The sequence below is a fragment of the Pezoporus flaviventris genome, unplaced genomic scaffold (assembly GCF_033815535.1).
Source record: "Pezoporus flaviventris isolate CSIRO_AGI_PZ_B2104156 unplaced genomic scaffold, CSIRO_AGI_Pfla_v1 ptg000007l, whole genome shotgun sequence".
Classification (NCBI taxonomy): Eukaryota; Metazoa; Chordata; class Aves; order Psittaciformes; family Psittacidae; genus Pezoporus; species Pezoporus flaviventris.
The window spans coordinates 50,682,878-50,697,137 of record NW_026892555.1 but is presented as its reverse complement, the minus strand read 5'-3'; the positions used below and the strand labels follow the sequence as shown (position 1 = coordinate 50,697,137).

At 40.4% G+C, this 14,260-nt stretch overlaps 1 protein-coding gene across 27 annotated transcripts in view; it reads left to right on the top strand.

Moving 5' to 3' along the window:
* EPB41L3 (erythrocyte membrane protein band 4.1 like 3) overlaps positions 1-14,260 on the top strand; it is a 147,294-nt gene that overhangs the window by 62,567 nt on the left and 70,467 nt on the right. For 26 of the 27 annotated variants that reach the window (XM_061448729.1, XM_061448727.1, XM_061448755.1 and 23 more), the window contains exon 2: positions 13,246-13,445. In XM_061448729.1, the coding sequence (XP_061304713.1) occupies positions 13,257-13,445 (189 nt within the window). In that variant the 5' untranslated portion in view covers positions 13,246-13,256. The remainder of the gene's footprint in view (positions 1-13,245; positions 13,446-14,260) is intronic. The other variant, XM_061448733.1, reaches the window with a different exon arrangement.

Below are 14,260 nucleotides of genomic sequence, written 5' to 3'. Positions count from 1 at the left end.
CTGGCATGTATCTGATGTGCTTGTTTTGTTGGTGGTGCTTTTGGCATACTTGCATGGCTGTTTCTCTCAAAAATAATGTTTGGTGGCTGTTGCTGTAGGGATATTTAGTGCAGTTCTGCAGCTGGGGGAAGGATTATTTGGTTTCTTGCTTCCTTGCAAACCTTGGAAAAAAGGATTTCTTAAAGGTGGCCCCAGCTGTGGTGAAACACGTGCATATAGTGAAGACGATGGAGAGCAGAGTGGGTTGGACCCCAGCTGCAGGGTACCACTTCTCCAGGGCATTCATGACATCCAGGGAGGGGATGGATTACTTCATTCATTTTTTAGTTCAGATGTAATGGCCATGTCAGTATTGGCATGGAGATTTCTGTCCCCACAGAAAACAGACTGCGCAGTGAACAGAAGAGGGGAGGGAGAGGTGAAATAGAATGCAACTCTGTCATTTACCTAGCATCAGCTATAGCTACTAGAAGAATTTTTTTGTCAGTGAACTGCATTTTATGATGAAGTAAGAAGTAATTCTCTGTATTTTCTGCATATTAGTAGCTTCTGAAAAGGTTGAGTTGTGAACTAAGATATCAAAATTGTTTGATGTTAAACTTTGAAATGATAAATGCCTTCTTGGGAAAATCTTTCCAGTAAAGAGTGAGACAGTTGCCTTTCTTCCTCTGCACATTACCACATAATGTAATATATAAATAACTTGATTTTTACATGCTGTGATCTGAAGGGTACCGAAAGAAATGAATTGGCATAAAATAATCAGTAGATGTAGTGCACAGTGGTCATTTGTCATATGTCCAGAGTCTTGCATTAGGTCCTGTGCAACATCAGGAGGAAGGATGGGAAAAGCCACCATTTATGGGTCTGTTTCACTGATTTGGGTGCTTTCCTGGTTAACACATGAGACAAGTTCGATACCAGATCCTGTTTGGTGCACTGAGTTTCAAAGTCTTTTACTTTATTTCTGAATTGTAGGATTCTCCCTTAAGTAAGGTAGGTCATTTCTATGATTTGGATTATTTAGTAGCTACCAAATTAGTGGTTTGTATCCTTAAAAAACGCACCATCAGACATTTAGCAGAGCTAAGTATAAGTACATAGGGAACAAAATAATTCAGGTTGTCAAGTCATTCATTCATGAGTTAGGAACTAGTAGTATCTGGCTTAATTACATTCACTTCTGATTTCAAATTATAAACTTGATACAGAATGGATTTTTATTTTATTTAAATGATTCATTCCTGTTGAGTAACCTGTAGTGATTTATGTGACTTACTTTCCTTTTTGAATCCCCAGTGATTTAAAAGCTGCAAAGAGCTTTTCTTCCTCTTTCTGCTCCAAGAATTTGTCCATTTCCTCTTACTCTCAGTTTTGTGATTAAGCTGCATCACTGCCACTTTCTCCTTTCTGTTGCCAGATCAGTGACATCTACGGAGATGAAGAATGGGTCAGGAGTATATAAAGCAAATTATTCTATAGCTGTATGTATAGCATGTCAGGCTTGAATAGGTAAAAAGGGTCAGACCCCATTTAAAGCTATTTTCTTTGTAATACTGTACTGGATGCTGGTCTCCAAATCCTCATAATTTAGTGTAGCTGCACAGGTGATGAAAGATTTTGGCTTTATAGGGATGCTATGTGAAGACATAGAAAGCTTGCTGTTAATTCCTTGTAGAGTTCATCATGCGAAGGACCCTCAGGACTTAACTAGTATGCACTGGGACAACATGTGCATGAGCTTCCGATGCTTTGAAACCACATCACTAAAATGGTCTGAAAATACGTCACCAAAGTGTAGCTGAAGCTGGGAGAGAATCCCTCTTGCTGATTGATTTTAAGTGAGACACTCTACTCTGCAAATGCCTGGATTTGCTGTAATTCCTTGTTGTCCATACGTTTCCAATCTGACCAGTTTGTTCCTGGAAGTCCCTGCTCCAACACCATCTTTAGGTCTTGGTCTGCATCCAACATATTAACAGCTGGTGGCTTTGAGGCATTGTGGCTGACTGTTAGTATGTGCACTTGAGTTTTGTGGGGACATGTTGGGAGCTGGCCATTTCTCCTAGTTGATGTCTGGCACACAGCGTTGGGCTGGGAGGGATGGTTTTGGAATGACAGCATAACATGCAGCATGGGTGTCAGGGACTGGCTGCTGGTGCCAAACAGTATTTTTGTAATCTGTAGTGAGTAGTTAAAGCGCTGGGGAGCATGGGGATCCCAGAAGTGTTGAAGGATAAAAATCTGGCTGTGTGATGCCACTGGTTTAGTTGTTTAGACTCGAAAGATTTTGTTTGGGGAGCCAGTGTTTTCCTGATGCGGTGCTCCAAACTGGAAAGTCTCTTACTTGATATTGCAGGGTGTGTTTCATGTTCAAAACTGATGTGAATGCCCAGGAGATTAAAATCTTAACTGCAAAGTGAATAATGTTTATGCCTTCAAAAGTTGAAAAATGTGGTATACAATTTGTATGATACTGGGGGGGGGGGGGGGGGGGGAAGGGGGGGGGGTGGTGGCGGAAAGATGAAGAGGGAGTGCTTTTGGCCCCAGACCTCGGCATGATGACTTTCCTCACACAGAGGCACATTTATTTAACTAGGACCCAGTATGGATTCCTCTGTGTTTTTGCACTATCTGTGACTATTTCCTTTCTTTCATGTCTGCCTGAGTTTGAAGGTTTCCCAATTATTTTAATCCATTATTCCAGAAAATTTGCAGGACCTCAGTGATGGAGAGTGGGCGCTGGCCTGGGATGCCGTGGGGTAAGCCATCCATCCCTCAAGCACCCTGTCTTGCATGACCCATGTCAGATGGCTTCCTCTAAGAAGAAATAATTGATGACCTCCTTATAAAAATTTTTTAAAGCCTCAGTTCTGGGCAGGTTCATGGAGAACATTGTGGCCTGCTGAAGCTGAGCAGGCTTCAGGCAGCAGTACGTGAGGGTCTGTGCCAGGTCTGGGAACAGGGAGCAGAGCTCTTGGCTGCAGTCATGTGTCTTGCTGGAATGATGGAAATGGCAGTGGCTGGCTGAAAGAGTCATTAGCCAGCTGACTGCAAAACGTCTGTCTTCTCTGCCCCAAATACTTCCTTTTTTCCATCTTTGAACCACACTGGATTGGAGTAAAGGCTACAGAAAATTAAAAAATGATCCCCCCCCCCAAATCATAAAAATGGAGGAAAAGCCTCCATTCACTGCAGAAAAAAAAAAAAATACTACATCACTTTTGCAAGTTAACAGGCTGGGAGAGGTGGTGTTATTTCATCAGTCACTTTTGCAAGTAAAATAAAACGCAGTAAAATAAAACAAAAACTGTTGGTTTCTCTGCTGATTTCTAGTTAGTGAGATGTCCAGGAAATCAGAAAAGACATGTTGATATTTTAAATTTCAGTTCATCATTTCTTGTTTTACTTCATAAAGCTTTTGCATCACCTGAGTTAGAAAGATGAATGGCTGTTGGGAGGGATCAGGAAGCCCTTGGAGGAGATGGGCTTCATGCTGTGATCTGTTGGAGGAGATGGGCTTCATGCTCTGATATGTCCCTTGTCTATCTGATTCCGTTGTTCCTGTGAGGTTAGGCAAGTCACCAGCTTGGGAGCACTAGAGCCGTCTATTTAGGTAGTGTATGAAACAGAAAATATTGTTCACAGGTGTTACAGTATTTTGGCCTGAGGGTAGTGTGATAATGTAGCACACCTGCCATGTGTCAGCAACTCCTGCGACTCTTATTTATTTATTTTAAATTGTGAATTGATTTTATTTTCTGCTCAGTATAAGAGAATATGAACTTTAACGATCTGATGCCTGAAGCACACTCAGTCTCTGTAGCATTAAATACAACTTTTAAATAGTGAATGATGCACAGGGGCCGCACGTGAATGTTTGGCTCCAGAGCAATTCAGAAAGGTCAGAACCTCACGGAAATATAACCCAAGTAATCAAAGTCACTTTGCGGAATACCAGCGTGTGCCATTGACGTCTTTTTCTTGCCTTTTTAGTTTCTTGATGAAGTACTACCCATCAGTCAGTCGTAATCAGAGCACTACAAGAAGTTTTATTATTTTCTTTTGTCTGGATTTTTTTTTAATTGAAATGAGAGGGTGAAGGCGGGGGTGTTTTTATGCGGCTCTCTCATGACCAGCGTTTGTGGGATGCTGCTGTAGTCTCCATTACTGCTTCCTTCATTTCCTTTTCCTCCTCCTCATATCTGCCTCCCCCTGTAATTCCCTGTTGTTTCTCAGCATACTTATTTACTGAGTTATTTGTGTGTTATTTCTGCTCCCCCTTACTCTTCCTGTAATTGTAGTATTTGAGCAGATTAAAGCTTTTCAGTGAGCAGATGCTTTGCTAAAGTCTGCTATAAGCAGCAGTTTTTTGTGTTTCTTAGGAGTCCTCCTTTTACCTTTTTGGAGTTTTTTTTTTGTTTTTTTTTTGGTTGGTTGGTTTGGTTTCTTGTTAGTTTGCTTGGATTTTTTAATGAATGAAGTAGCCACCAGGCTTAGGTTTAATTTCTGTGCACTTCTATAGTTATACCCAGTGCTCCCAGGAGAGTTTGCATGGTCTCTTCCATGCAGGAGCCATCTGCAGGATTCGTGGTGTGAGCAGTGATCCACAATCCTGCTTTTGGAGCAGGTGGATGAATCTTGGCACTGGGGATGAGGAAGGCAGAGCCAGCCCCCACTCTGGGGTAGGAAAGAGTGCAGCGGCAACTGCACCCCATTTTCTGGAGACCTGTACAGAGAGGTTGGTGGGAGAATGCGATTCCCATCTTCCTCTGCTAAATACATGTCTGCCCACGGGGAAAACTGCTTGGATCAGCAGGGTGGGAAAAAAACAGCCAAAACAGCTTATGGTGGCCTGATTTTTCTTGCCTTGTTCAGAAATTAGGGCAGCCTTGAGGTGATCTAGTTGATACGACCAGGTGATCTGGTGTCTTCAGGGAACCTGGTCAGTCATACCCTTCATAAACCTTGCATGCAGGATGAGCAACAGAAATCATAGTTTTTCTGGGTTTTATTGCTGTGGGAAGCCACCCATCATGAGAGCAAAACAGACACTGGTAATTTCACTGAATCATAGAAATGAAAGATAACCAGGAGATAGAAATGTTACCCTGTGCATCCCTATGCTCTGAAGCAGAAGGAAATATATGCATTTTGTGAATTCACAGTTGCCAACCCAAGTACAAGGGGTGGCAAAGTCAGCGAAATTTTATTTGCTTATGCTTTCTAAAGTTGCAAACTGACAATTTTGCTACTGCTTTTTATATGTACAGTCTCCAGTGATGACTCCACACAGCTACAGATAACCTGTTCTTGACTGTCGTTATTGTTGCTATACCATCTACTCTAAATCCCACTTCGTGACAATACAGTTCTTGCTCCACTGTTAGCAAATGCTTGATTACCTTCTGTCTGCAAGAAGCTTGTATGTATTGCAAGTCTCTTATCAACTCCCTTCTCCCTATTCCTTTTCTAGGGGTAAGCAAATTCTGCTCTTTAAACCTTTTACTGCTGGTCACATTTTCTGAACCTATTACTGTTCTTCCTACTCTCTTCTTGGCAGTCTTTAGTGCGTATTTCTCAAAAACTATGCATCCCAAACTGAAACATGGTGCTGCAGAACATGGAACAGGTCCAGCGTCATGTACCAAACTGAAACTCGTCTTGCTTAATGTGTTACTTCAGACCCTCATGCTACTTCATGCCTGCTGCCTAAGCCACATCACTTTTCACTTCTCAGATCCCTGCTTCCATGGCTGTTACCCTTATCGGAATGTAGTCAGATTCAGGTTATATATGATTTTCTGTCAGACTGCTTTTCTCTTCTTTAAGTCTGTTGAGGATGCCAGCAGCACCAGTGGGTGTGGATTGGGCACTCTCCTTCACTGATGCTCAAAGGGCTGTGATTCCTAAAATTGGTAAGTTCTCACAGGTTGTCACTGTGCTACTGATAACTGTAGGCTAGGATTTGGGTGGGGTTTTTTTTTAATCATTTGTACAACTCCCCCCCCCCAATCATTTAAACTATTTCTGTGGTTCACTTCTGAAAAAGTCACACAGGACTGTTTTAAAAGCCTTTCTAAACATAGCCTCTGTCATCTGTACCACTTTCTGTTTATCAGATGCCCTGTTGGAGAGAGTGGGAGAGACATTGCCCTAGTTTGGCATGGCTTTTGATATGTTCTTCTTGACTGTTCGTGTTTTATTGTTGTTGGTTGTGGTATTTTTTTTTCTAATCTCATTATTTTTACAGGATTAGCAATCCTTTAGCATTTTGCTCCAGCATCCAGCATTTTGCTCTGGTATTAAGTGTGCTGTAATTTCTGGCTTTTCTGTCCCCACTTTCCTTTGTAAGATCAGGTGCTGTGTTGGGTCTTTCAATTTCTTTTAGACCTTACCTGGCCTCTGTGGCATCTGCAGAGTAGTGGTTAATGGTTTAGAGATGATTGCTGCTGGTTCCCCAAGACTGGTTTCTGCTAATTTGAAACAGCCTGGCTTACTGATGTGTTTGCTCAGTTCTTCCCTTACTCCATCCAGCCTGCATTTGCACATCAGGTGAAAGATGCCTGACTATCTGGTCCCAGCTAGTTGCTGTTAAATGAGGCACTGAATAATTCAGCCTTTCCTGTGTTCAGTAACAGGCCTGATTTTCCTTCAAAATCTATTTATAGACTCTCTTCCTATTGTTTGCTGCATCTCTTGCTGATTGTAAGTCACTTCGCATCCTAGTTTTCATTTCTCCTTCTATGTTGATGTTCTTTTATGTTCATTCCTGAGTCATATGTCCTTGGTTCTGCTTTGGTATACAATCCCTTTTTGATGTATTTCCTCCTCCCATCATTTAGAAGCTCCTGGCACTTCCCATCCCCACCTTTGCTAGGTAGAGGATACTCTCCAGAAACACGTGGTGCGTTTGAGTGGTAGTACCAGAGAGGTGCATGTGTGCCTGAGGTGGGGGAGTTTCAGATCCTAATGTGTAATTCAGGTCTGCCACATTGCCTTTTTGTCCCCTCTGAAGGTTGTGTCTGTTGGTTTTAAGGTGTCTCCTCCATCTCCTCTGGATTACATGGCTCCTTCCTCAGATGTTGTCTCTGGTTTTCCTTCTTTCAAGAAACTTGATGATTTAACTTCAGATTTCACTCAAGAAATCTGTATCATGCACTTCCCTAGAAGACCAAACAAGTATTTTAACCCATCCCATGTTCTGCAACACGTCCAACCAACCTTTTTTATTACTACTAATTAACACCTTCCTGTCCTCCCTGAAGCTATGTTTGGGCCTATGGTTTGTGCCACCAAATCTGTTAAGTCATTTAACAACAGAGCATGCTGTACTGGCACAATTGCTGCTCATCCTGGTGCTTAGCACCTTTCTTCATTGTTTTTTCATCTTGTCAATGTTGTTATTACTTTTTCGGCTTTCTTTTAGTGTTGTTTTTTGGTGGGTTTTGTTTTTTTTTTTCCATGCTGACTCTAATGTGTTTGTTTATATTTTTGATGTTTAAAGTGCAGTGCTAAACAGTCATTGTGTTTGTGAGCTAAAGTGTAATGTTTGCACTTGCTGGCGTGAAGGCCCCTAGCCGGGTTAGACAGATGAGTGACCACTGATGCTAGAACAAGGGGTGCTGCTTCCCCCTGCCCATGTTGGGGAGGTTCAGTGCTCCCAGCTGAGCCACTAGGCCCCCCAGAATCACACTGGTGCTGGTACAGGGAAGGTGACAGGAGCATGCATTTGAGAGGGGGCACATCCTGTTGGCCTTTTGGGTCTTTTTTTACCCACCTGTTTTCATTGAGGCCATGTCTCTGCAGTTGCCCTGGCCTGTTGGTGTCTGCTGGAGAAGCCGTAATGCCAGGAGATGTCTCCTCTGTAAGGCCTCTGGTTGCTGCTGCCTGGATGGTGATGGGTAAAGAGCTGGTCTTAACTCCTGCCAAAGTGCCACAGAGGTCCTGCATCTCCTGGGGACCCTGCACCAGGCTTTTGTGGCTGAGGGTACCTCCTGAAGTGAGGGCGAAACTCAACCAAATTAAAGAGGAGCAGCAAAAAGCCACTGTTTTCCTAATAAGGAACCCAACTGGAATGAAGTGAGCTGAGACTTCAAGCAGTCTGATGGAAACAGTTTATACTTCAAGCTTAGAAGTCGGGGGTCTGGCATGTATTCTTTTCTTGAAACATATTGACATTTCTGTTACTGCTCTTTGCAGCAATATTGTTCTCCGTATGTTCTTCTCATCAGTGTCTCAGCATTATTGGATAAATATGTCTCTAGTTATGCAGAACATTATTTTTGAAGTATGGAATCATTATTTGATTACATAACTTCCAAATTTGGACTTTTGCAATGATTCATAACAATTTTCAGAAAGTATTGTAATTAAAGAACTTTCCACAAAGAGAATTAATTAGATCAAAGAAGCATTTAAATGTAAATCATTAATCTGTGCATTACAGGAAATAGTGACTATGTATAGTACATTAAATTATACTTGGTTCAATTTTGATTTGTCATTACATCCCAATTTTCTTGAAATTAATTTGCAATTTCTTTTGTAATGTGATTTCCATTTGCTTAATATAGCAGATATGTTCACTAACATGTATTTACATATAAATAAAGGTTTATTATGACTGCTGGGTTAATTAAATTACGGACTCTGCTGTCAATTATCTGTGAATTTTGGTGCTTGGTAGATGTTTAGTCTGGAGAAGAGAAGGCTCAGGGGGGACCTTATTGCTCTCTACAGCTACCTGAAAGGAGGTTGGAGTGTGGTGGGGATGGGTCTCTTCTCCCAAGTAACAAGTGATAGGACAAGAGGTAATGGCCTCAAGCTGCACCAGAAGAGGTTAAGACTGGATATTAGGAAAAGTTTTTAACAGAGAGGGTGATCAGACATTGGAACAGGCTTTCCAAGGAAGGGGTGGAATCATTGTCCCTGGATGTGTTCAAGAAACATAGAAATGAGGCCCTTAGTGACATGGCTTAGTGGTGATCTTGGCAGTCCTCGGGAAGTGGTTGGACTTCCTGATAAGGTCTCTTCCAACCTAGTTGATTCTGTGATTCTGTGCTTTAAGTCCATAGCAAATAATTGGTAATGGAGATGGTAATCTCCCAAGCTGCAGTATGTTGGTAAGTGTAGGTAACAAGGACTAGTTGTGTTGGAAGGTTTTAAGATGCAGGCTTTTTGCGCAAGGGTTTTGCAGGTTTTGCAGTCCCTATGCAATGTCTTTACTTTGTACAGTGTAAGGGTATGAAAAGATTTTTTTTCTGTGATTTGATCTAATAAAAAATATTCTCAAAAATGTCATGTAGTCTTTTGAAGTTGTGTTTTAATACTTTGATAATATGTGAATGTTCATCTTCCTTAATTATTCTTCTGCAGCAGTCACTTATATTTTAAACCTTCATACTGCTGAAAGTACATATGTTTTTCACTTTAAGAAGTAACCTGAAGCTAGTTCTTCTGGGGAGGGGGTTTGTCTGTAGCCAAATTGACTTTAGCCTTTGACTGTCCAGTGTTAGCAGCATCTGGGTTAAGTCTGGACTCAGCTAATCTTTTGGAATCTTTGAATATTGGGTTGTAAGCCAAAACTTTGCTATCCAAGAGCACATCTGGCTTGCATCGTATTACCTCGTTTGTATAAGGTAGTGCTCTTAGTGTCTTTTCATTAGTTTGTTTTCTGTTTGCTGAAAAGAGGAATTTGATACGGGGTTGTGCTGGCAACAGAAAAAGTTTAAGAACCTTTTCTTTCTTCCTGTACTGAAATTCACATTGAAAGTCATGATTTTGGTCCACATCCAGGTATAGTAAATAAACAAGAAATTCTCAGCCAATTATGTTTGACAGATGCGTAGACACTGTTAGCTGTTCTGTCAGGTTTGCTGTGTACAAAGGTAGAGTAATATTTATGTTGTTAAATTTCTTAAGATCATTGTTATTTCTTCCAATAAGTGAAGCCACCTCTTCCTAGGAGGATTGTTGTGCCATTTATAAGAACCAAAATGCTTTTGAAGTGCATTTGAATAAAACAGCCTTTTGCTGAGAAAGGCAAAACAACCTATTGTTTTGAACTGAGAGAGGGATGTTTTCTGTCTCGCAATGTAGGTATTTTCAACCTGCACTAGATGGAATGAGATAAATAGTAATAATACAGTCATCTGAGGAGTTTGTAAGAAATTGGATTCAAAATGTTTGTTCTGCTTCTGTTTACATCTGTATGATAACAGTGTGAAATCGATAGTATTTTGTTCTCAGTATTTGTTATTAAACATATTAGTATGCATTGGGAACTAAAGAAGACATTTGGAAATGGATAACCTTGGATTAATTAAATCCATCTGGTGTCTGGCTAATGACAGGAATATTGTATCCAGGAAATCGCTTATGCTAAAAGATTCAATAATGCACAAAAAGTTTTCTAACAAAGCACTCTTAGAGCAAGCAAGGACTCATGTAACTGGAAAGAAAATCAGTCCTAGAGAGTTACTCACTGTGTTGTGAGGCTCTGCTTCATGTGGGAATGTCTTCATGTGGGAAGAAGTTAAGAACCACATTTGTTGTTCCTTGAGGTAGAAAATTATAGCTGGCAAAAAAAAAAGTAAAGCTTGATTTAATCTCTAGCTACATGAAGTTGTGTCTGTGAAGCTAATTTAAATGGCTGTGTTTCCATACTCTTGAACAGCCAGGATACAAATGTTTATTAGGAAAGAAGCTACATAAGGTGCAAAATTGAGCTTCCAGAAACACATTGATGACAGCTGAAGGAAGACAGACTTTTGGTTCGTATTGGCTATCAGTCTGATCTTATACAGATTAATGCTTTGAGATAGTTGGGTTGGCAGTTTCCAAAAAGCAAATAATGTTGATTGCTTCCTATTTACACTGCCCTAACTCATATCAAGAGGGAGGGGAAAAAAAGACTTTGTACTACAACTTCCAGGCATTACACTTTGTATTGGTCATCTGTGCTGTTTGGTGTTGTTTGGTGAATGGTTTTTCTAGCTGGAAGGCAGTTTTTTGTTACTTCCTAATTCATACCCTATGGAAAAGAAAAATCAAGTACATAGTTTGCTTTTGTTCACTTATTTAGTTGGTTAATTTGCATTTCATGTCTTCATACACCTGTACAAAACATGGTTTGGGGGGGGGGGGGAGTTTGTGGAGACCTGGGTGCTTTTAAAGCAGTGTGCTCATAATCAGCTGAAAAATATTTATTCCTTGTTCATCTGACAGATGGGCAAAACAAAACTCTGAGAGATTAACATTGTTCTGCAGTTTAATTTTTAAAGCATAAAAGAAATAGTGGCTTAATAGAATTAAAGGTGGAGGATGGGTTTGTTTGATCTACATTGGAGGAACTTGTTTAGGCTTCCTTTGTAGTGAGTTGGACAACGTCATGCTAGGATGTGATTTATCTCAGCTTAATGCAGGCATCTAAAATAGGTCAGTGCTCTGAAATGTCTGGCTTTCTGCTCTGCGTTTAAAGTGACCATCTCAGATGTGGGCACCTGAAGTTTGATCAGGTGAATGCCTTTCTGACTGTCACATTTTAAAAGACATTGAGTTATTATTGCTTTTTGGAGATGCTAAAGACAACTTATTAAACAATAAATTATAATAAGTGTTTTTTATATAACTGTGGCTGTTTGAGTGTAGAAATTTATGATGGATTCCTAAACAAGTGTATCACACATTAGTACCTTGAAAGTATGGCCTGAAGCATCAATCTGCCATATATGCTTTCTAGTTCCGCTTCTCTCTTGTGCTGTTTTAGACATGCAGGAGGTAGGAACTAGCACTCCTGGCCTTACACAGTGCAAAAACTGAGCACAGGCTGAATGCTGTGCGCTTGCTTGATGTAGAGACACACATACTCACTGTAGAACTTAGCGTTGAAAGTACAGAGTACATAAATGAGTTTGAAAATAATAATTGGCCTAATTTAAAACATTTCTGTCAAGCAATGTAGCTTATTAAACATCGAAGTAAACAAAAAAATAAAAACCTGTACTTTTTTTTTGGTGATCCTTAATAAACCTGCTTCTATTAGTAAACATTGCAGTGTATGTTAAGGTTTGATAGTGACTTCCTAGCAGATGAATTAGCAGATGTATATTTTGTGGAACTGCTTATATTTACATAGTAGCTATGGTTACCAGGTTAAAGAAATCATGGCCTGATAATGAACAGAAATAGATTGCAGCAGATTGGTTTCTTTTCAAGTTGCTTAAAAGCAAAATGCTCAAGGATAAGATCACGAGGACTAAGAATGTATGAGTAACAAACAAAAACACACTCTGCTTAAGTGGCACAAAGTCTGCTTTTTCAAATCTTTGTTTTGATAACGAAATCACGGTATGATTTTTTAACGTTGGGTATAGCTTGTATGTAGTTTGAGAATTGGGTGCCACACACATATTTATAATTAAACTATTTAATTGAAATAGTTAAGATTTTAAATGGATATTGTAATGTTTTAATTTTCATTTAGTATTGGACAAAGTTAAATTCAAATCTCTAAACTTTGTTCATATTCAAGGAAAGTCATATTCACTTTAAATCTAACACATAGAATGACTTAATGGAAGTATTTTTTCTTCTGGATGCTCTAGCACTTAGAAAAAAATGACAGAAATGTTGATGAATTCAAGTGGGAAGGACGGAAGTGGGCTTGAGGACAGTTGTACATTTGCACTGAAGTTGGTGGACCCACTTTAGATGCTTCTAACATATATGTTGCCTGGAAGCGTTGAAAGTACTTGACTCCATTTCTGAAAGGGAGTGCAGGTGCTGAGGAGTTCAAGCCCTGTTGACTTTAATGTAAAGAACAAAAGATGTAGTGTTTGCAAAAGTTTCCACATGGTTCAGAAACCCAAGCTGCAGTGAATTGTGTTGGATTTAGGGCCCTCAGTCACATGAGCTTTTCTCAGTATGTTATTCTCCTTTATGGCCATTGCTCTTTGTCCTGTTGCTGGGCACCACTGAAAAAGGGTCTGGCACCATCCTCTTGGCACCATAATGTAGAATAAGATCTTATGGCATTGTGCTCTTCCTTAGCATATGGTTGCATTTAGATCTCTTTTGTACCAGGGAAGGTTTTCTAGGGAGCCTTGTCAGTCCTCTTTAGTTCTAAAAGCTGAGCATATGAGACTAAAACTTGTGCCTGATGTTTCTCTGTTTTGTAAGCCTAGCTTACAAATTCATGGCTGTGAGATCGTACTCAGTAGGTCTGCTCACCTTGTTTTACAGAATAACCAACCATGACTACGGAATCAGGATCGGACTCCGAGTCCAAGGATAAAGAGCAGGATCAGCAGGAGAGCCCTGCTCAGCAAGAGGCAGCGGAGACCCAGCCACAGGACCAGCAGCAGCTTAGCGAAGAGCATCATAACGCGCTCGAGCAGTTCTCAGCTGTGGCAGCCCACAGCACGCCAGTGAAAAAGGAGCAGGTAAGGGAGCTTCTGCATGCATGCTTGCTGCACCCCACTGGCAATGTGCCCCCACTTATTACTCGTGGGATAAAAGGGGCCTGGTGTGCTATGAGTGGAAATATATATTCAGATGTTTGTGGAAGGATGTTTCATGTGATGCTGTAGATCTTGAGTGGTTGGTCTTTTGCTTTCAAAAAACAATAGTTCTCATGCAGAGTGTTTTTAAATTCATGTTAGGTCTTTTTGTCTCCAGTGCTTAAATATAAGGGAAGTCTTATTAACTAAGCAGGAAATGTCTGCAGTCTTCCATTTGCATTAAATAGCAAACAGTGCCAGTTTTTAAGAAGTTGAAGATGTTTTTAGAGTTTATTTCTTTGAGACCTGCTAAGAACTGATTTCATGCTTGCTTGTCTGATGTGTGAGCCATGAAGAATATGTGGACCCTTAAGCTTCTCGTAGTTCTGAAATGACTGCATTATAATTACTCTAACTATTCATGTAATAGGTTTCAGGAGAGCTTTCACATGCTTTTCCATTTGGTTCGTTGTTGCACTTATTAAATTTGAGGAAGCTGCTTTCTTTTTCCCTGTAAATAATTTCCAGTCAATAGGATTAACAGGCATTGTTCTTCATGGGTAAGTGACACACAATTAATGAGGTACCTGCAAATTACATCTCTTAGCTCTGTAAGGTTATGACCTCCACTTGATTGCATTCACACTTGAAGGAGGGGAGTAAGTCTAACTCCTCTTCTTCACCCTTTAAAAAGTGGGGTCCTGTTGTTTTACCTAGTTGTGAAACAGTGCTTATGAAACAAGCAGATGTGAGGTGTT